This window comes from Phoca vitulina, unplaced genomic scaffold, assembly GCF_004348235.1.
Source record: "Phoca vitulina isolate PV1807 unplaced genomic scaffold, GSC_HSeal_1.0 scaffold20, whole genome shotgun sequence".
NCBI lineage: Eukaryota > Metazoa > Chordata > Mammalia > Carnivora > Phocidae > Phoca > Phoca vitulina.
Window position 1 is genome coordinate 31650848 of NW_022589723.1, and position 22866 is coordinate 31673713.

A 22866-nucleotide genomic window follows, 5' to 3' on the forward strand; every position below is an offset into this window, starting at 1 on the left:
ACAATTATGCTGTGTCTCCTTCACCTAATACCAGTCACAGTTTGTCCACATCCACTGACCACGATGGGAGCAGAAGGGGTGATGGGGGATGAATCCAGGCAAGCTTCCTTTAGATAGGGGATTGGGCTTGTAGACTAACCATGTTGGGGCAGAGGAGGGCCCTTTCAGGGAGCGTTCTGGAACCATGGGGGTGAGTCAAAGAGCAGGAAGGGGTAGGTCTGGTCTGGTATGAGAGCCTTGGGAGCCCAGCAGGTAGAGGGTAGGGCTGGGGGTCTAACCTGGTGAGTGTGGCTCAGCGGGGCGGCTGAGGTGTCTAAGTTCAATGTAGAAGTCCTCGGGCGGGTACCTGGCCTCCAGGGCACTGATCTGGAAATGGGAGTCTAGTGAGAGGAATGACAGGAGCCATTATTCCCAGGGCCCTGGTATGGCAGGGTGGGGAGTATGGAGGGGATCAGGGTAGGGCAGGCTGGAAGGAATCAGGGCCCCGATGTGTAGTATCCAAAGGGGCAAGGGCTAGGAGGATCTGTTAGAGTTGAAGCCATCTACCTTTCTCCCTCACCTCCTCCCACCCCACCCCCACCCCCGCCCCCAATAGGAACTGGTGCCCACTAGGGCAGTGGGACAGAGGAAAGAAGCCCTTGTAAAGGAGTACCTTGGCAGGGCCTGGCTCAGGCAAGGGTTCCTTTCCCAGACGGTGAATAAATCTTTTGCCCGCATCAGGAACCCCCCATCCAGGTCCTAGCTGTTTCCTTTGTGGTCCCTGGGTCATAGCCACCCTCTCCCCTAATAGAAATGAAGGGTGTCCTGGGCTTCATTTGCTTATGAGAACTGAAACATGGGCTTGGGTTTCCCAAAACCCCTTCTTCCTGGGGGAACGCATGCTCAGGATTCATCTACTAATCTTCTCCCTTGGAGCTAGGACAGGGACCCTTTCAATGTGGAAAAAGGAGAACAGGTGGGACATGATGACAGGGGACCAGACTCAAACCACTACTGACCTAACACGTTCACAAAGCTGTAGGGGGTCCAGCCTGTTGTGTCTCTGTCAAGGGACTTGTTACTGAGCTGTTTGGAGAGTAGGAGAGTAAGTTAATCCCTCTGCTTCCGAGGTGCTCCTGCCCAGCCTTGTGCACCCACCCCTATGATGATCCTGACCCACCTACATCTTAGATCGTTGAGGGAAAGGAAGAGCTAGGTGTACTGCACCATGACTGAGATCAGTGGGAGCGGAATCTACCCCATTCTTAGCTGTCTGGCTGAAGTTGTAGGGTTCCCAGCCCTTGGGACCAAGTAGGGCAGGGCTGCCCAAGAGCCAAGAAGTGGCCTGAGCCTAGCTGGCTGGCTCTGATGGGAGGTAGGTCAGCTAGGTGGGACTGAGCTGTAGGGGAACAGGCTCTCGCCCTGTCTCAGATGCAACATGAGGCCATCTCCAGCACAAAGGGAGGTGTTAAGGTGGTCTGCCACATCATTGTCACCTCTGCTACCTGACCTGGCCTGTGTGTGAGTCTCCCTTTTGTGAGCAAGGGAAAACCTTGTCCTTGGCATTGTTTGCTTCTAACCTGTTGCAGCCTTGATAATGTGGCTCTAGTTAATCAAGAGCCTCATACTAGGAAAATCCAGATTCCCTTCCCTCAGCTTTCAGCTCCTCAGACAAGCCTACAGCTGAAGCTGGGAATGAGAGTCCGAGCTGAGGAGATACACAGGAAGAGGGGCCAAAGCTATAGGGCTTAGGGCCACAGACTGCATAGGGGCCTCAAGGCACGCTGCATACAGCACTCCCATCTCGAAAGCTGAGGCTGAGAACAAGTGGAAGAAAGTGGCCTTGGGGTTCTGGCTTGAGAGTGGTTGCCCATGTTATTGTTAGGGGGTTCAAGCTGCATTGCCACCAGGCCTGTGGACTAGTGGACATTTCTGTGGGCCAGACAGGGAGAAAGGATTCCCAGAGCTCTAGGGCAGAGGCTTGGAATATGAAAACTGCTTCTGTCCATGTTCCTGACACAGGAAGGATGTTACAGGAGGCCAGGAGCCCTGGGATTGCCCGCCTCATGGTCCTGGTGTACATGTGCACGTGCACATGCCTAGGTGTCAGGTGTGCAGCGTGAGCCTGCGAGGCCTCTTGGTCCTTGAGACTGTTTACATTTCTGAACCTCCTGTTGTCCCCAGTGTGGGTCCTGGCACACCATGGGGTGGGCTCCCTACACCGTGTGCTGAAACATCCTTGCCCAAGGGCCTGTGATTGTAAGAGGAGGCCTTGCCATCAGCCAGGGTTATGCTGGGAGCTGTGAAGGGAGAACCCTGTCCAGGGTGGTGCACACCTGTCTTGAAGGCCTGAAGGGTTCGTTGTCAATGAGAACATTGCCTATAGCTGATGTTTGGGTTTCCTGTCCCTTGTGGTGGTTCTGATTGCAAAATACGGTTGCGGGTATGTAGCGATAATGTGTATGCCAGATATAAGGGCATCTGGTGGTTCCTGAGTACCAGTGGTTATTCTCTAGGGTGCTGGCTGCATGCATGGTGTTGGAAATGCACTGTAGTGATTGGTCATAGATGGTGTAGTGTTTTGATGACATACGTTATATGACAAAAGTGGCTACATGGTTATATGTGATGAGAAGGCTCCATGAGATGATCACATGATTTGGTACCAATTCCTTACACACAGGTGTGGGGGTATATATCCTATTGAATGATGCTGTAGGTTGGTTACATGTGATGTCTGCTGCTTACATAGTACTTGTTGGTTCCATGTAACCTGCTGGCTTCCTGTTAAATGCTTCAGAGTGTTTACATGTCCCATGGGTCACGGGGTTGTGTTTAATGTACTGGCAGTTGGATCTACATGGACCCTCAATGTGGGATGTGGTTCCTTCCTGGGCAGAGGTGAGGGCTCACTGGGAGGACGGTGGGTAGGGGCTGGGGAGTCAGGGGCCCGGTACCTTGGTGGGGCTGTTCCTGTCCAGAGTGCTGGCCTGGCTGGTGGCAGGCCCCCCGCACGCCAGTGCGTGGTAGCTGGAATTGGAAAAGCACTGTGCATGGCTGCTACTTTGAGACAAATCTGGGAAGAGAACAAGGTGCCATACCATCATACCCCTGTCCCTGGCATGAGACACCCCAATATTAACACTTGGGCTGGGCAGCCTTGCGAGTGCTCTGCAAAGAGAGACACTTAAGTCCCCCATCCCCCAAGCTTTCTGGTATCCACTACCCCCACAGAAATCTGTAGAGCCTAATTTGCCTCTTCCTTCATGGTGTCTGCCCCCCCCCCCCTTGCAGGATACAAGTTAGGCTTGCCAGTGTAGAGGGTGGCACCCAGCAGCTAGAGCATGGATGAGGAGTGTCGGCTTTGACAGCCTCATATGTCCCTGAGCCGCTCCGTAGGGCTGTGCTGCCCTCCCTTGCCTCCCTCCAGAGATCTATCCCAGGAGTGAGGCCATAAAGAGAATCCCTCTCCTCTCAGCCCCAGTCTTGCCCTCTTGTGGATTCTAGGACCGCTCCACAGTGTAGGGGAATTCCAGTGGAGTGGTATGGGAAAACCAGCCAGACTTATTATAGTCATAGAAGAAAATCCCCAAATCAACTCTGTGGGCTTGGGATTTCATCAGGGGATATTTGCTTTGGCTGAAACCCAGGGAGGCAAGCAGGCCAGGAGCTCTCTGAAGGCAAGGTCTGCACCTGGACCACCCCTGTCTACCCTGTATCACCTAGCATGGAGTGGGCACATGGTGGGCAGTACTTAGCAAGAATGGGCTGATGTGATCTTGGTTTTCTGAGTCCAAGATGCTGGAGGCTGCATGGAGCCAGCTGGAGAAAGTGATCATCCTTGTGCCTACCCAGACAGGCCCAGCGTCCTGTGGCCTAGGGCTATGGGCAATTTCAGAGCATTTTGACCTCTTCTGTTTAACTAAATATGAAGCCCAAAGCCTCATTTCTAAGGCAGCAGTCCAGGGTTCAGTAGAGAGGAAGGATCTGGCCTAACAGCCCCACCTCCACCCCATTCAGACTCTAGATAGAATGCCCATTGGAGATAATTACCACATTTGTGGATATACTGGGTCATTGCCCAAACTTTCAACTCTCCCCCCACCCCAAGTCGGGCACCATCCCCTTCCACTGTATTAATAGGGCCCTCCTAACTCTGGAAACTAGGAGGAAGGATTGCTCTGAGGCCTTCCCCAAGGAAGCAAAGATGGAACAGGGCTTGGAAACGGCCCCAGGGCCAGTTTCTTGGGGTGGCTCAGGCATTGGGCTGGGAAGAGGTTCCCCTGGAGAGTTTCTAGGAAAGTTACTGTTTAGTGTGGGTGTTCCTGTGGCCAAAGCCTGGTGAGAAGGATGGGAAGGAAGCTCTGGGGAAATGGAAGGAGACTCCTAATCATAGCTGCTGAGAACTAGGCATCTGGGAAATGACATACTCATAAAACCCCCTCTACCTTTCCCAAGTAGGCTTCTGCTCCCCACCCCCATTGTCTCTCCAGGAGAGTCTGAGCATCCAGCCCCAGCAGGCAATCCTGCAAGCCTGACCACCCACATTCAGCAGTAAACCCAGGTGTCCCCAGGGATATCATGTGGCTCTTCCTGGGTTGTGTGTGTGTGTGTGTGGAGGGGTAGGAGAGGGGATGCTGGGGGCATAGCCCTTACCTGAGAGCGAGTAGTCTGTGCTGGTTATCCTCATGGCAGGTGTATAGGAGACACGGGGAGCCAGGTCACGGCCTTTCTCTTTCTGTCGCCGCCGGCGCCAAGCAAACAGGCCTAGCAGCACCACAATGAGGAACAACAGGAGGACGATGCCTGTGACAGCACCCACCGAGTGCCGCTCTGCACCCAGCGCTGGGCTGATCTTGGTGTAGGGATTCAGCTCCTCCATCATGAGGGCAGCTGTGGATGGAGGGAGGACCTGAGTCTGGGGCAGGCCTGCTTGCTCTTCAGATCCTGGCCCAGGGCCTAGACTCCTCTCACTTTAGGAGACCTGGTTCTGGTCTTTGGCCCTATTCTTCAATCCCTGTGTGATCCTATCCCTCACTGTGCCTGTTTCTTCGACTGCCTACAGGGGATGGAGCTCCAGGATTATGACAAAGAACAAATGTGATCGTGGATGGCAAATAAAATAACAACGAATGTTTACTGAGTACTTTGTTCTAAAAAGTGAGTTACAGATATTCACTCATTTGATCTTCCCAGCAGCCATTTAATATAGGGACTATTTAATTATTTCCCTTTCACAGATGAAGAAAGTCATCACAAGGCTGGATAACTTACTCAAGATCATATAACAGGTAATTGGTAAAGTCAGGTTCCTCAGGAGTTAGAAAAAATTGGACTCAGCCCATCTCCTTGCTTACCAGCTGTGTGACTCCCCAAGTTCTCAGTTTGTTCGTTTGTAACATGGGGACAATAATTCCACCCTCCGCAGGGAACTGTGAGCATCATATGACAGACTGGCAATGAAAGTGTGCCTTTGTGCCCAGGAATACTGTCCACAAAACCCCTCTTGATGATGTATGTGTGGGCTAACTCCATGCTGACGCTAAGCCCATCGTGGAGGTCATCCTGCTGCCTGGCACCATCTAGACCTCTCCTTGGCTATCATCAGCAACTGGCCAAATGGACTAGCCAACATCCTCGGGGGAAATAATGTGCTGCATTATCCTTCTTCATGCTATATCATCAGAATGCAATGGAAATGTCTTTTGGCCCCCTTTCTGTTATGTGGGTAAATCGAAAGCCCATTCTCATTCCCCATCTTCTAGACCAAACAACAATAATAATCAATCCCTTACTTGTTTGCAGCACTTCACAAAGGGTTTTTTTGTATACAAAATCATTTATTGAGTGCTTGCTTATGCACCAGGACTGTGCCAAGTCCTCTACTCGTATTGTCTCAACTTGGTCCTCACAACTGTCCTATGGGGTGTCCTCTGACTGTAGAGCTGGAGCCAGGGTTGAGCCCCTTTGGGCTCCTTGGCCCTCAAAAGAACCTTGTCTTGTGCTGGAAGACCAGGTTTAATCTCTTCCCACTTTGCATGTGGAATAATAAGCTCAGTACAATGAAATGACCTGCCCAAGACATCTAGCGGAACCAGAACTGGGCCTATCTTCGACTGTCCATTGGCCTTCTCACATGGACTAGCTTGTGGTTACCCTTGTTCGGCTCACAGGAAACCTGCCAAGGATGAGCATGGGGAAGCCATGACTGAGAGGCTCCTGCTCCGACTGCCTCTAGTACACAGTACCTGGAGCCTCTGCCTGCCCCTCTGCAACACACCCCTTTGCTCTCCTTCCAGAAGTGAATAAAAGGGAAGTCACACACTGTCCTTATAAAATCCAGTTCCCATTGGAATCTCCCTAGGCCCTTTCCAGAGCCCCCTGCCTAGGGACTCCACCTGTGTATTACCTTGGTCACACCGGATTCCTTTGAATCCAGAGCTGCAGTAACAGGTGCCAGTGACGTGGTCACAGGTGGCATTGTTCATGCATTCGCACAGCTGCTGACACCCATAGCCAAAGGTTCCTGGGGCACATCCTGTGTAGCATGAAGAAGACACGCAGTAGACAGTGAGACACACCCGTGGCCAGCTATGATTAGCCAGTTCTGACTCCCAGAGTAAAACCTATTTCCCTGTGGCTCCCATTGTGGTTTGGTTTGATGCTTGGGGATGGACAGAGCACCTCAGCCCTTCCACTTCCTCCTCACTTGACACATGGATGCAGCATCTTCACGTGCGAGGCCCTGAGGTGGATGCCACTGAGGCTTCAAAGAAGCATTAGAGAAGATCTGACTGCCTTTATTCCCTCAGTACCCCCTCAGGCGTCTGTTCTGCTCTCAGCAACCCCCCCATTCCTCCTCCAACCCCCAACTGGAGGAAGAAACAAACATCGATGTAGGCATGACCCCCTTCAGCCTTTTTTCTTGGAAGCTGCTCCAAAAATCCAGGGAACAGGAGGTGCAGAGCCCTGAATGAGTGGACTGTGAAGGCGGAGGCTTCCCCGGCAGGAGGCTGATGCCCGGCACTCACACCCAGGGTCAGGGGTTGGGACAGCTTACTCTGCTCACAGTGCCGCCCGGTGAAGCCCGTGCGGCAGGTGCACTTGCCGCTGATGTGGTCACAGCTGGCGCCGTTCTGACACTGGCACACGCGCCCACAGTCCTTCCCGTAAAACGCTGCAGGGCAGCCTGGAGAAACAGGGTGGGGACAACTGCAGCGGTGTAGCTGCGACCAAACCTGTCATCTGCTGCCTCTCCTGAGCACACGGTGAGGAGCAGTGAGACCTCACCTCAGCTGTCTCCGCACTCCGGACGCTCAGGCCGACGGGGTAGGGGTGGCTGTGAGGAATCCTTCTGAGCCTGAGAGGCCAGGCTGGGGTCTCCCTGCCCTGTAGCCACAGGCTGTTCCTCCCTCTCTGGGCCCCACGGTCCAGGGGCTCAGGTCTTGGTGATTGCTGGAGCACCTTACAGCCCTGACTTTCCAGGACACGGGGCTGTTCAACCCCCTGAATCCACCCAGGTTTCCCACTCCTTGGGTGGGGTGGGGGCAGCTCCGGACCCTCGGGCCCCGCCTCCTCCCTCCCTCCACCGGCCTGGACGATGCCCAAGGCAGCCAGCAGGCCGCAGCATGAGATTCTGAATGGCGGGTAGGCCGGGAGGCAGGACTTACGCTGCGTGCAGAAGAGTCCAGTCCAGCCAGGGGTGCAGTGGCAGGCTCCATCCTCAGCGCTGCAGCTGCCCCCATTGTGGCAGCTACATGTGTGGAAGCAGGCGGGGCCCCAGAACCCTGGTGGGCAAGCTGGGGGTGGGTGGGATGCACAGGGTGAGGGCAAGGCAGGATGAAGCAGACAGAAAGGGAGAGAGAGGAAGGGGGATGGCACATCAGCCGAGATGCCATGATACACCCAGCTGGTATTTTCTGGCTTTCCTGACACACTTCCCAGAATTCCTCCACTCACCTCTTGGCCCACTTATCCAGGATTCCCATGAAGCCCAAATTCTCTGCCCACTCTCCCAGCTCTGAGGGCTCCTGAACTTCCCTTCTTGGGGGACTGGCTGTGATTTGGAGCGTGTGGGTGGGTGTGGTAAACTAAACATTGCAGTTTACAGTGTGAACACTGTGTGTTAACTTCCCCATGACGATGGGGACTTTCCCAGGATAGGGACTCCCCTCTTTCGGCTGCTGAGCTCCCTGAGGAGGACACTTGTGTCTCCTCCACCAGAATGGAAATTCCCTCAGGCCAGGCCATCTAACTGGGACCTCCCTAGGGGTACTGTCCCTGTCTCACCCATCAGACAAGGCGCTCCACGGGGCAGAGGTTAAGCCTCCATCCTTAGATTATGTGGTCTCTGGGTACACCTTACAAGGCTGGGCACACCTTACAAGAACAGCCTCTACAATGCCTTGTCCAGGCTTATGTGCCCAGGACATCATTCACATGGGTCACTCAGGGGACGCCCTCACCCCTCTGAGGTGACTGCTCTGCTCTCACCTCACTTCCCCACTTCCAAACCCCAGCATGCTAGTCCCTGCCCCTTCTTCCTCCCCAACCAAACTTAGGGGCTACTCCTTGCTCAGGTGCTCATGGAGTATTAATTCTTGGTGGGGTAACAATGGTACTCCCAACAATGTCAGTACCTTTCATACTAACAGTTAATAATGCCAATGATCAACCCTAATAACTCATCACGTCAGCTATGGGACTCTAACTGGGACTCAGGTGGACAGTCTTGTCTGTGGAAGGAGATTTCAGTCCTGGGAGGTGGAGGCACCAGGGGCAAAAAAAGAGGTTCTGGGCAAGGAGGAGGGTGTGTTTTGGGGCCTGGCTCCTGGTGGGGGGCATTCCTTGGGCAGCTGCTTACCCTGTGAGCAGTCCTTGCCAATCCATCCGGGGAAGCACTGGCAGGAGCCATCGATGGGGCTGCAGGTCCCATTGTTGGCACAGGAGCAGAGCTGGGCACAGTCCTGCCCAAAGTGCCCTCCAGCACACACTGTGGGCACAGGACAGCCTGGCACCTGCCCTCCCACCTGTTCTCCTCAGACCCCCACCCACAGCTGCTGTGCCCCTGGAAGTTCCCAGGCCACAGCTCTGGCGGCCCTGGGCTCCCGATCTCGGTGGGAACTGCCCACCTCCACAGCCCCATCACCCTTCTCCAGTTGAATTCCCTTCTTGTGCCCACAGCTGCATTCCTCTGGAGGCTCAATTAATGATCCCCTTTGAAGGCACAGACTGAGTCCCAGAGGGGTAGAGTCAGTCGCTTGGGCCTCAAGATGGAAGCGGCTGAGGCTGGGAATCCCACCTCCGCCCTCCATCTAGTGCTCCCCACACTGCTCCGCAGCCTTCTGCTGTCCGTTACCACGTTCTTGCCAGCATCACTGATCCCATAGGCACGAGGGTGGACAATGTTTGTAGCTGGAAGGAGAGGGACGAGGGCAGGGGAGCAGGTCGGCCTACAGTTAGACTGTCAGACGACTGTCTCTGCCCACCCGTTTCCTCTGTCTCTCCAAATCCCACCTGTTCCTCAAGCCTTAGCTCAGCCTCCGGACAGCCCTCCTGGGCTCACAAGGTGCTGTCTTCCACTGAGCCCCTATGGTATTTCACTTTGAGTCACTTGCAGGGTTGTGGTTCTCACCCCCTACCCCCCGGAGGAGTCACCCCTTGGTCCCTAAAGGAAGGGCTGGTTTCCTCAACCAGGCTGCAAGTTGCTGTAGAACTAGGTCTGAGTGCTAGTTGAGCACCTACCTCTCATTTCCCCCGCAGTTCATCCTCCACCTGCTTCCTACAACTTAAGCTCTCTAAAGCTTAGCTCTCTTCCTGGCACTTCTGTGCCCTGCTCGAACATCCTCAGTGGCTCCTACTGCCCCACAATAAAATCTGGATCCTAAAGAGCAACACTTAAGCTACTTCACCTGGTGACTACCCCTCTCTCCCAAGACGCATAAGCCACTGGCCCACACACCACTTTCTAATAACACCCCATGTTATTAGAACTTAGCTCCAGCTGTTCCCTTCCAGAGCTTCCCTGACCCTCCTGTCCAGCTGTGGAAATCTTACCTTGCCTATAAGACTCATTTTATTTTTATTTTATTATTATTATTATAAGTAAGCTCCACGCCCAGCATCAAGCCCAAGGCAGGGCTTGAACTCACAGACTCAGATCAAGACTTGAGCTGAGATCAATAATCGGATGTTGAACCGACTGATTCACCCAGGCGCCCTTAAGACTCATTTTAAATGCTACCTTCCCCGTGATCCCCCTGTAGTAGGCTGCTAGTCCTTCAATCATCCAGTCTTTTCTTCCTTAGAAGTAGAATCTGGAGTTTTGGCTGGGCTTGTGGCCACCTGCAATAAAGACTTGATTTCTGAGGCTCCTGCTCAGCTGGGTATGGCCATGTGACTACACTCTGGTAAGTGGAAATGCGTGTCTTTGTCCATTCCTCGTCCTTGTTGAAGGATAATGTGGATTATGGATAAGAACTGTGGATAAGGTGGCTGGAGTTTAAGCAGCTACCTTCCATCAGAGGTGGAGGCCATGTGCCCGAGGATGGCCGAACAACAGGACAGGAGGAGGCTGGCTCCTGACCTCTTTGTAAGCTACCTTGCCATTCTCCAGTGGTCTGCTTCTGGATCGTTTCTTTCTTCCTTTTTAAGGGAAATAACGTTTGTCAGTTTCAAGCCAGTTATTTGGGGTTTTTATGTCACTTAAAACAACTTAATCCTGACTCGCCCATCATCTCTGTTCTGGGCAGCTATTTCCCTGTTTGAACTTCCAGACTCTCTGTTAGTTTCTTCCCTGGTCTTCTGTGTACTGTGACTTGTGAGCCGATTTCAGGCCAGGCCTGAGTTCTGCCCATGTCTTTGTTCTCCACGATGCCTGGAAAAAGCAGGCATGATGGCTGAACGTATGGGAGTAAACTGGCTCCCCTTCAACTCTCAAGTTCTGCTGGGGAAGGCTGAGCTCTGAATGTCCCCCTCTAGACTGCAGGCTGTGTGAGGGCAGGGCACGTGGCTCTCTTGTTCCTTGTTGTGTCCGAGTGCCCAGCACAGTGCCTGACACACAGCAAACACTCAGGAAGTATTCCAAAATGGAATACCAAAATAGGCCCCAGGAGCAGTGACCTTCCAGTGGGTTCTGCTCGGATCACTGACTCCTGTCCCTTTGAGCTCTTCTCAGTTCAACCTTCTCCCTTCAAAGCCCAGTTGTAGCCAGCCCTCCATCCTCAAAGAAGGCTTCATTGCATTCCTGTTATGGGGGAGGAATTCCTTGAACCCCCCGAGGCCCTCAGTTGGGTGAGCCACATGGAGGATCATGGGAAGGTATTGATTCTTGAAGCAAAGCAACGTACCCAGGACCCAGTTCTCTTAAACCTTAGGCTCGCACCCTCTCCTTTATGCCACACTGCCTCCCCTTGCCAGCCCTTCCCCAACAAGATGGTCAGATTGTGGGCAGTTGGAGCCTAGGATCTGTGTCCACCCTATGCCTTTCCTGGGCATGATCAGTGGTTGGGACAGATCATGAAGGCAGCATGGCACACCAGGGTCTCCAGTCTAAAGCCTTGGGTTTGGGTCTTAATTTTATTTATGTATTCCACAAAAACTTCTATGGCACTTATATACACTGGACACTGTTCCAGGTGCTTCACAAATAGTAGTTCGGTCAACCTCGTAATACTGTCAATGTTAGATATTTTCATTATTACTCCCTATTATTAACTTAAGGCAACTGAGGGACCGAGAGGTTAAGTAATTTGCCCAAGGTCACACAGTTCGGAAGGTCTGCCACGTACTGGCTAAGCACCTTTGAGCAGACTGCATGACCCCTCTGTGTCCTGTTTCCTCATCTTTGAAATGGGGCCTGTACCCGTCACACACTGGCCTCAGGCCGTGGTTGACAGCTGTGGGGTGGGAGATGGCTGATAGTGGGGCCCTGTGCTTCCCCTGGCAAAAACCTTAGCTCCTACCAGGGCGGCTGACACACACCTAGCCACCTGCAGCTCAGGTCCCAGCTTCAGCTTCCAGAACAGCAGGTTGCCCAGCCTCCTCTTCCCCACCTCTGCGAGGTGCTTGATTTGGGGAGCCCATTCTCCACCCCTGGCCCTGTATGGGGAGTGGGGTGAGCTGCTCCACCTACCCATACTCCCCAAACCAGCTCTGAGCTTCTCTAACAAGACAGTCTTATCTTTGAAGTCTTTCTCACCCACACAAGGCTGACAAATTCACCTACAGAGCTGCTAATGTGATCAGTCTAATACATTAATTGGTCGACTTCTTAGCTGAATCAAGAGTGAGGCAAAAAGAGGGGCGGTGGAGAAGGGGGCTGGTGAAAAGAAAACATCTGGTTATATTTAATCTATGTTTAATGATTCTGCATAAGCAGTGTCTGTAATTTGTAACTCGCTGGAAAGCCGGTCATTAGAAAGTGTCAGTTCAATTTTTTACAAGGTTTGAGACTTAACCAGGGCAGTTGCCATTAATAGCAAACTCTATTAGATCTATATGTGGAAAATACTCATTAGGCCAGCGGGCGATAAATCAGACATCGCAGGATCCGAGACTTACTCCTCGGGCTGCTTAGATCCTAATTTAGACCCAGCCTATCTGTATTGACGGCTGGGCTCCAATGTTTAATAAGTAAACCTCGACGTGTCAGGTTATGATTAAACTGTCCTGGGAGGGCTGCAAGCAAATGAAACTGTCACATATGCTTCCCTGGGGCCCAAACTTCTCATGACCTCAAAGCATCATGGAGTGAACTTTCCACTCATACATATTAACGGCCCATACACTTACAAAGCCAGCCCAGCTCAGTGGTGATTATTCATCAAAAGAATCTGTTCCCCTGGGAGGTAGTGAGCTCTCAGTGGAAGCATTTAAACACAGGCCAGATGAGATTCTTGCACAGATGACCTTGAATTTGCTTTTAGCTCTAAGTTTACCTTAGTCTAAGATCTCTTTGCTCCTTACAGGAGAGAGTGCAAATTCTGTAACCCTGTGTTCTAAGCTGTCCTGAGGGCCCCAGACTCCCTTCCCAGTTCCCTCTGCCATCCCCACCCAGCCCCCCGCATCCTTCAGCCGCTCTCTACTGCTGGACAGTCAGGTGTCCACACCCAAGCTGTCTGCTCTACCCACAATGCCTTTCTGCCTTCTCTGCCTTCTCTGCCTCTTAGGCTGAGGCCTCACTGAAGGCCTGCAACAGCACGGAGCCGCCCCCCCAAATCTACACTGCCTTGGCCTACCTAACTGAGCCAGGGATGGCAATAAGCAGCAGTATTTGCTGGAGCCAGCTTCTACCTTCACACTGGTTGTTAAATATTCAGGAATTCTGTGACCCGTATCAAACCCCTGGTACACGGAATCAGCCGTGGTGGAGACATTCAGATCATGGAACTTGCTTGCAAATGTTACAAAGCAAGGCTTTCCCCCCACAGAGAGCCAGTTTAGCAGCACACCAATGCCAATGAGCTTTGTCTCCCTTTCTGAGTCCTGTTGAGTGGTGGAGGTTGGCTGGAGTTGGCGTTGCGAAGGATTCAGCCGCCGAGACAGGTAAGTGTGCCATGAGGGATCGGCGATGTTGGCCTGAGTGTGGGGGGAGAAGGCCTGGGAAGCTGCCATCTCCAGCTCCTGCCAGAACTGTCCCCTCTGAGTTCCCATGTCATCCTCTGCCTTTACCACTTGGCACTCGGCATAAGCCATTTGGGGACACTTCTTATGCAGAACTCACCTACGCTAATTTCATTTTTCATCAGCTTTGGAGTTGCAATTTCTTGGCTCTGCCACTTCCTAGCTGTGAGACCAAGGAGAAGTCATTTAACCTCTCTGAGCCTGTTCCTTTACCTGCATAATAGCTTCGTCTCACGCCTGGTGGTGACCAATTCTCAGAAGGGTAGGCCCGAGCCCTGATGAGGCAGGGAGCTGCCTCCACGGAGTATGATGAGAATCCCCCAAGCCCCTCCTTCCAGCCACTTCCTTCCCAGGATGCCTCACCTCCCTGGCCCCCACTTGCCCTAGAGACACTACCTTGGTTGCAGAGGGCTCCGGAGAATCCTGGGAGGCACTCACAGATGCCGCTGATGTGGTGGCACGGCCCACTGCTGTGCACGCAGAGGGGACACGGCTGGGTGCAGCCGTGGCCATAGAACCCAGGGGGGCAGACTGGGGATGAAGTGGAGATGGTGGTCAGCAGCCTCAGGGGCCCCAGTCAGCTTGGCTACCTGTCCTGTCCCACATGGGGATGAAGGGAGGCTTCTCAAGAGTATGGGGAGAGCTGTCCCCACCCTGCACCTTTGAGGGCCCATCCCTTCCTGCAGAGAGAAGCTGTGGTCTGGTCCGGTTTCCACTGAGGAGCCAGGCTGGGCCCTGAACTTAGGGACGGAAAAGCCAGCGTAGGGAGAGAGGGGACTAGAAGGGAGGGGTTTGATGGGGGCTGACACTGACTTGTTCCGGCCCTGACTTATTCCAACAGGGAAGGGGTGGGGAAGGTGAGCCATCTGTGGGGTGGGGGGCTCAGCCTTACTTCTCTGGCATAAGGTTCCTCGGAAGCCAGGGGCACACTCGCAGCTCCCATCCTCTGGGGAGCAGGACCCGCCATTCTCGCAGCTGCAGGAGACGGAGCAGTTGGGACCCCAGCGACCAGGCGGACACATGCTGTCACAGCGGATGCCTGTGGGCCAGAGGTAAATTTGGGTCAGAGGTAAGAGGACTGAAGTCAGAGGGAAGGATGATGGGAAGAGGCCCTCTGCAGAATGAAGGGGTGGAGGTGAGCACAGTGCATCTGGGAATGTAGATGAAAACTCCAGTCCAGGCTTGGCTGGTCAGGGAGGGCTTCCAGGAAGAGGTGATGCCCAAAGTGAGTCAGTCCTAAGGGGCACGGAGGAATTTACCAGGTAAAGGAAACTCTCTGTGCAAAAATTAGGAGGCAGGAGAGAGAATCATGCCTTAAAAGAAAACAGCAGAGTGTGGCTGAGCCACAAAGTACAAAATGAGGTATGGCAAGAGATGAGATTGTGGGACCAAGAAGGAACCAGGTCATGAAGGGCCACCTTCCTTTTTGACATCTTCGCTGGTATCCAATGTTAGGCTTGACAAAACTAACTGTGGGGCAAGGGAGTGCTGTAATGAGGCCGGCTGCGGCAGCTGGGAGTGAGCTACATGCCCACCCATGTTAGCCCAGGAGCCACTGGTCCTTTGGGTCCCAGCCAACCTAGGGTGCGGGCCCAGACGGTGGGTGGGGTCTCTTCAGATTCTTTTGACCACGGCCCTCAGCACAACGTGGATTTTATTTTATTTTTTAAAGATTTTATTTATTTATTTGACAGAGAGAGACACAGTGAGAGAGGGAACACAAGCAGGGGGAGTGGGAGAGGGAGAAGCAGGCTTCCCGCTGAGCAGGGAGCCCGACGCGGGGCTCAATCCCAGGACCCCGGGATCATGACCTGAGCCGAAGGCAGACGCTTAACGACTGAGCCACCCAGGCGCCCCTGCAACGTGGATTTTAGATCTTAAGTGCACATACGTGTATGACAGAAACCAACACTTTGCAAAATGACATTTTACTGTCACTGGAGGTGATGCACTCTGATGTCTTCTCTGCACTGCGTTGTACTCTATTAAGAAAGAGGAAGAAGGCCTACATAGTCTTTTTGAGATGAGATAGAGCGAATATGTACTGAGGTGATTACAGCCCAAAGGCTAAGAAGGAATTTCGAAAGGCCTGAGGCTGGAGGCCCCAGCTCTGGGGCAGAAATGCTTCCAGTCTGACATACATTAGGCGAACGGAAGGCGTGGGCCCAGGAAACTGGCTTGGCTTGGGAAGGCGAACATCAGAGGCTCAGAGAAGAGCAGAATTAGTTTAAAAATCATGTCTGCCTTGTTACAGGGACAGGGATTATGGGAAAGAGACAGAAAGAGGGAGGAAGACTCTCAGGCCCGGCGGAGAGAGCCAGCCAGAGCAGCAGCAGGAGAGTAGTGGGACCAATCTGGAGGCAGGCTGGAATTGTACAGCCCACCCGAGCCCGTGGGAAAGGGAGGAGAGGGCTGAGCAGCCAGAGAGAGCAGAGAGCGAGGGGCCGCAACAGGGCTTTGCTCACCCTCCAGCTCCCGTCTAGTCTAGCGCCTACATTCCCTCCCTGGCCTCCCTCCCTGTGACATCTCAATTTGGCAGCAGGGCGAGGGCTTTCGATGCCACTCTCTGAGAAATGAGGCCTCTTTGTGGAGGGAGGGAATCTGGCCGGCACGCTTCACCCCTTGATGGAGGTCTCGCCCGGTGCAGTTTCGGGTGCTCAAGGGGCTAACACCCGGACAAACCCTGTGCACGGACCCAAGGGGAGCCTGGGGAAGCTAGAACCACGAGGCTGCTCAAAGCTTTGGATACAGCTTCAAGTCTCCCCTTCTCTGGGAACATAGGAGCTGTGACCAAGGAATTCTTCTGTGAGAAAGCCAGGATCAGACTGCGGGCCGAGGGACTCTGCTGTTCCCGGGAGGCACCCTGCCACCTGACAGGGACCTCTGATCCCATCTGTGCCCCACGTGCTCACATAGCCTGACCAAGGCACACAGGTCACACTGCTCTTTCCTAAACCCACTGCAGACCCTGCTGTGATTAATGAAACCCAATGCACGCAAAAGCCCCCTTGAATTCATGGCAGCTCTTTGCTATCGAGTGTTCTCCCAATCAACGGGTATTTAAAACTACAGCTACTCTCGTGTGGGACCCTCAAAATGTTTTCATGTCCCAAAAGGGTTCTCTTTCTTGGGGATTGAGAACCATGGCTGCGAGGTGATCATGTAGATGGCAGGTGGTGGCTCACTGTTTTTAGGATCTGGCAATTATTATATTCTAGGCCTGGTTCTGTGGGAGTGGGGCCCCTGTTGGAGGTTTTCATATGTCCTAAGAACTCCCTGGAACTTAAGACACTCCCTGAGTGGGGAGAAGGGTCCAGGGTTTCCCCCTGCATGGAGAGCCCCAGTTCTACTGGAGCGGTCAAAGGGGCTGCCCCTTGGCCTGTGTGAGGGTCTTCCAAGCACAGCTTCTGAAGAGACATAGCTTCACCAGTTATCTTATCTAGGCCCTGTTTTCCCTAGTTAAATAGGGATAATAATCCCCCTCAGAAGGCCTTCCCTGTCTTATCCCTAAGGAATCTCCCTGCTTTATTTTTCAGGACTCCCTACACATCCATGTTGATGGGTAAAGCTAGACTAAGAATCCATGTATCATGACCTCAAATCCATGCCACGAGGCCAGCAACTCAGCAGTCTACATCCTTCAGGCTCTGCTTAGGGTCCTCCTTCTCCAGGAAGCCTTCCCAGATGTCTGCCCAGGGATTCAAGCATCTATTGGGTAGTCAGTGGCATACAGCTTTGTCCCTGCCTATTATTTGAATGTTTCATACATAAGTCTTGTGTCCCCTGCCAGCAATCTGAAGGCAGGGAACATGGCTTATTGACACTTCTGACCCTCCTTATTTGGTGCTCCTAGTGGACAGGACGCCATCTTGGTTATCTTTGCTTCTCTGGTGCCCAGCATGGTGTCTGGCACGTAACGGGTGTCCAGGCACCATTGCTGTTACTGAATTTTGCTATTTAATGCTGGGCCTGACACAGTGCTGGATATACGTGGTAGTTGCCAACTAAGGACTTGGTGATTGCTTGAGTCAATAAATGCTAATTGAACGAATAGATGGCTCCTTTTTACGATGCAATTCCATGTCCCCATCCTATTGGCACTAATGCCCCGAGACCTTGGACATCTCTTTTCCTCATCTGTAGTCTGAGGAGGTTAGAGTAGATCACCTTGGAGGTTCCTTCGCTTCAAGGGGAAAAACTCATATATGGTTATAGCCCAGCTTCTTTCAATTTACTTCAATTTACTTCAATAGACATTTACTAAACACCTGCTATGCACAGGGCAAAGTGAATGAAACATGATGGCACCTGTTAAAATCTGTGGTTTGTGTGGGCAAGGGGAGAAGACCTGCACATATTTAGGGCAGAGCAAAGCCACTGTTGAGCCAAGGCATGAGCGATATGCCAGGAGCTGGGAAGTCAGGGACAGACTTCTTGGGGCAGGGGTGGGTGGGGAGGCTTCACCAAGTGGGAGTCCGGGTCCTATGCCCGCATCCCCTCCTTTCCCCTCCTTGGTCCCCTTTTCCATTACAAACCTCAGGACATCAATCACTCCTTTGAAATGACTTCAGGACCATATTTGGGAAAATTAGCTTTATATGAGAACAGCAGAGGCCTTGCTGAAAAGTTGTCCATCAAAGACAGAATTTTTAAGCACCAGCTAGCATTAAAATCTTATCATCGGCTCACTTGAAATTAAGGCCATGAAAAATTAAAGCGGATTTCCACTTGGCTCCAGCTAGGAATCTGGGGGGCCAGTGACTAGGGTATGGGCCTTACTCTGTACCATGAGGCTGGGCAGGGGAGCCAGGTCAGAGATGCTACCGAGGAAGCAATATCCCTGGGCTTTCTGCTGCTCAGACACTTTCTGGTTGTGGAAAACAGAGGCTGCTCAGCAACCTGGTGTGAACGATTATCTGAAAACCCACACTGCCAGGAACGCCTGCATCTCTCGCTCTGCCCACCACCCTGGGACTGCATGCATTCACCCAGCACAGCATTATTAAGCACTTCCTGTATTCATGGGCTACATTTATTGAACACAGCGCCATGCCCTGTTAGCACTTGCAGGTATTAACTTATTTAAACTTCAAAATGACCCTGTAATTGGGGCGCCTGGGTGGCTCAGTCAGTTAAGCGGCTGCCTTCGGCTCAGGTCATGATCCCAGGGTCCTGGGATCAAGCCCCGCGTCTGGGTCCCTGCTCGGTGGGAGCCTGCTTCTTCCTCTCCCTCTGCCTACTTGTGCTCGCTCTCTCTCTGTCAAATAAATAAATAAAAATCTTAAAAAAAAAAAATGACCCTGTAATTGCGAGGATTATAATTATCTGCATTTTATGGATGGAGAATTCAGGCCCTGAGAGGTTAAAGGACTCGCCCAAGGTCACAAACCCAGGCAGTCTGGCTCCAGCTCTGGGTTCTTAACCACCATGTCATCTCTCCGTGGGTGGCAGGCAGTGGACACAGGGGTGAGCAAGGCCCTGCCTCCAGAGAGCTGATGGTCTAGTTGAGGAGGCAGATAATAAAAAAATACTCGAATGACTGTTCAGTGACAATGGAGGTAAGTATGGCAAAAAGAAGAGTGTAGGATATTATGAGAATTCATAAGAGGGACGCTTACATAGTCTTGGCTGGGTGGTAATGGGGAAGGGCATCATCAGGTGCAGAGAAAAGGAAAGAGCAATGCATGTGGAGAGAAGGCACACACAAAGGCCTGGGGTCAGGAAGGTGGTCGGCCCAGGTGGCTGCAGTGTAGTGAATGATGGGAGGGGGCAAAAGGGAGGTGGCAGAGTTGGGCGGGGGCCAGGTCATAGGGACCCTGGGCCACTGTAAGGATTTTGGATTTTCTATAAGTGCCATGGGAAGCCACTGAGGCACTCTGAGCAGGAACTGATGTGAATGGAGCTGGGGTTTGAGAAGTTCACTCTGGCCACCATATGCAGAATGGATGCACCTGGGCAACAGGGGAGGAGGCCCAGAGACCAAGGAGGAGGCCAGGGCAGAGCCAGCTGAGAGACAGTGCTTGGAGGACCAGGATGGCGGCAGTGGGATGGATTCGCCATGTGTTTAGGAGATAGGCTGACAGACACATATAAGGGACCAGGAGTGTGAGGCTGGGCTAAGCAGAAGGTCCCCGTCCCCCTCTCTACCATATCCTCTGAGAATGCAGATTAAGCACCTGTGCTCATGATGTATTAGCCTCTGTCTGATTTCTTACTGGTATGTCCCTAGCCTTTAGAACAAAGCCTGCACAGCAATGTCCACAATAGCCAAACTGTGGAAAGAGCCAAGATGTCCATCAACAGATGAATGGATAAAGAAGATGTGATATATATATACAATGGAATATTATGCAGCCATCAAAAGGAATAAGATCTTGCCATTTGCAACGACGTGGATGGAACTGGAGGGTATTATGCTGAGCGAAATAAGTCAAACAGAGAAAGACATGTATCATATGACCTCACTGATATGAGGAATTCTTAATCTCAGGAAACAAACTGAGGGTTGCTGGAGTGGGGGGTGGGGTGGGAGGGATGGGGTGACTGGGTGATGGACACTGGGGAGGGTATGTGTTCTGGTGAGCGCTTTGAATTGTGCAAGACTGTTGAATCTCAGATCTGTACCTCTGAAACAAATAATGCAATATATGTTAAGAAAGAAAAAAAGAAGAAGAAGAATGTAGCAGGAGGGGAAGAATGAAGGGGGGGAAATCGGAGGGGGAGAAGAACCATGAGAGACAATGGACTCTGAAAAACAAACTGAGGGTTCTAGAGGGGAGGGGGTTGGGAGGATGGGTTAGCCTGGTGATGGGTATTGAGGAGGGCACGTTCTGCATGGAGCATTGGGTGTTATGCACAAACAATGAATCATGGAACACTATATCTAAAACTAATGATGTAATGTATGGGGATTAACATAACAATAAAAAAATTAAAAAAAAAAAAAGAACAAAGCCTGCACATACTAGGTGTTCAATAATTGGTTTGCTTGAACTGTAGGGAACAGAGAACTGAGGCCCAGAGGAGAGAAGGGAAATGTGCATGCATAAGGAGCAAGAAGAAGTGAAAGAGAAAGAACAGCCAAGAGAAGTAGAACACCAAGAACCTGGTTTCCCAGGCCCTGGGGGCGGGGGGGCTGTGCAGCGGGGGCGGCGGGTACCTGTCCATCCGGCGAGACAGCAGCAGTGGCCCGTGACAGGATCGCAGCCATCCGCGTGGCTGCAGTCACAGCGCTCACTGCAGTTCAGCCCAAATGTGCCATCCTGTGGAGGGAAGGGGACAGAAAAACGATCAGACCTAGACTCCCAGAGCTTCACACACTTCTGTTGGGTTTTGATAACAAAAGGGAGCCTCTGCCCCACGGGGATGCAGAGAGACTGTGGCCAGAGTGGAGTGGGAGCACTTTTTATCACTGGTGAGCCACATAGCCATGAGGCCATGCCAAATAATTCTTTGACTACATTAACAGAAGTATGGGGTTTGGAAGGAGAGGGTGATGGTCTTGCCCTACTTTTTTTTTTTTTAAAGATTTTATTTATTTATTTGACAGAGAGAGAATACACAAGCATGAGCACAAGCAGGGGGAGTGGCAGGCAGAAGGAGAGGGAGAAGCAGGCTCCCCGCTGAGCAAGGAGCCCGATGTGGGGCTCGATCCCAGGACCCTGAGATCATGACCTGAGCCCAAGGCAGCTGCTTAACTGACTGAGCCACCCAGGCGCCCCGGTCTTGCCCTACTTCTTGATGGTTAAGCTCAAAGGGGTGTGGTTAGTGATTGTTAACTAAAATTGTAAATGCGAATGCACTCTGCAAATCATAATGCATTGATCACATGTGAAGAATGACCAATTTATTCTTTGTTTCTAGGGAAGACGGATGGTGGCAACTGACATCTGCTTGCGTGCTCATTAGGTATCAAGAGCCTTTTATCACTCATTTCTCTTAATCCTCACAGCAGATCTATGGGATGTTTCCATTATATTCCCCATTTAACGATGAGAAATAGGGTCAGAAAGGTGAAGTAACACGTTCAAGGTCACATAGTTAGGATGTGGCAAAGTCAGCATTCGAACCCAGGACTGCAGGCCTCGTTCAACAATATCATATATTGGTTGGTTTAACGTGTTTGTCTCTTAGACTAAGATCCGGTGATTAAGTCTGGGTGGCTATCACTGAATAGTGCTTGGTTTTGCCCTCTCAGACCCTGATCATAAAGTTATCGAGGAACAGCCCCTCTGAGGGATTGGTAAGGGCTGTCCTGTGGCACTGTGTTGGGGATGATTCTGAGGCTGCCTCCGGGCTCAGGTCAGTGTGCCAGGGTCGATGAGTAACGTTGACCAAGCACAGCAAGGGGGGAATGAGGCCAGGGTGCTACGCCTGCCAGATATTTGCCATCTTATAGATGCAAGACCGGAATCCGGGGGTCCCACCACCGAGGCCAGTGCTCTTCTCTGCACACCTCTGCGGGAGCGGGGAGAGGGCTGCTGGGCACTCACCGGGCAGGGCAGTTCGCAGGCGTCCCCGAGCCAGCCGGCGGTGCACGAGCAGGAGCCGTCTGCGGGGCTGCAGGCCGCCCCATTGGCGCAGGCGCAGCTCTCGTTACAGTTCAGGCCCCACGTCCCACTGGGACATGGCAGGGTGCAGTCCGGGCCTTGCCACCCTGAGAGGGGGGGAAAGGGTCTGTCAGCTCTCTGTCGGGGCCCGGCATGGCTGGCTTTCTGCCTACTCCCCCAGCTCTGTACCTGCCCCCTAATCACCGTTTCTCTGATCACCGGGTTAGAACACACATTCCACGTGGAGTCGGCTCCGAAACACAGCAGGGCTGTTAGGAGACCTAGGGCCAGCCCGCGGGGCTCCTGCCTCCTGGCTCTCACTACTCTTGCTGCAGGGGCATGATCCCACCTGGGACAGGGCACCAGCTGAGACGGGGAGGGCTATCTCTGCCCGGGGTGGGATCAGGGGGCTTATTTTAGGGCCCTTTGTTCTTAGGACAGGCTGGTTTCCCTGTTCTGAGGCTGGTCATCGGCCTGTTTGCTCTCAGGCCCATTTCTCCCCTTCCCTGGCTCTGATGTGCATCACAGGAGGCTGGTCCCTGCGGCTGCATATCCCCGGCTTCCCCCTCAGCTGGCTCCCAGGTGGGCTTCACTATGGGAGACCTGGCCCACAGACTGGAGGCGGGGAGCAGGACAAACACCTTTGTTGGCCTTGGCAGGGCCTCTGATGGTGGTGCGGGCTGGGCCTCCCCATGTTCCACTGCTGCCACACAGC

The 22866-nt window shown here is 52.7% G+C and overlaps 1 protein-coding gene across 4 annotated transcripts in view; it reads right to left on the reverse strand.

The window, feature by feature from the left end:
- Positions 1-22866, reverse strand: part of MEGF11 (multiple EGF like domains 11) — a 345128-nt gene that overhangs the window by 15758 nt on the left and 306504 nt on the right. For 2 of the 4 annotated variants that reach the window (XM_032417423.1, XM_032417422.1), the window contains exons 12-21: positions 22095-22258; positions 20762-20864; positions 14495-14641; positions 13999-14133; positions 8843-8971; positions 7650-7778; positions 7040-7168; positions 6389-6517; positions 4636-4872; positions 2937-3055 (exon numbers count right to left, since the gene is read on the reverse strand). In XM_032417423.1, the coding sequence (XP_032273314.1) occupies positions 2937-3055; positions 4636-4872; positions 6389-6517; positions 7040-7168; positions 7650-7778; positions 8843-8971; positions 13999-14133; positions 14495-14641; positions 20762-20864; positions 22095-22258 (1421 nt within the window). Of the gene's footprint in view, positions 1-278; positions 381-998; positions 1066-2936; positions 3056-4635; positions 4873-6388; positions 6518-7039; positions 7169-7649; positions 7779-8842; positions 8972-13998; positions 14134-14494; positions 14642-20761; positions 20865-22094; positions 22259-22866 lie in introns of all 4 variants that reach the window. The other 2 variants (XM_032417420.1, XM_032417421.1) reach the window with 2 other exon arrangements.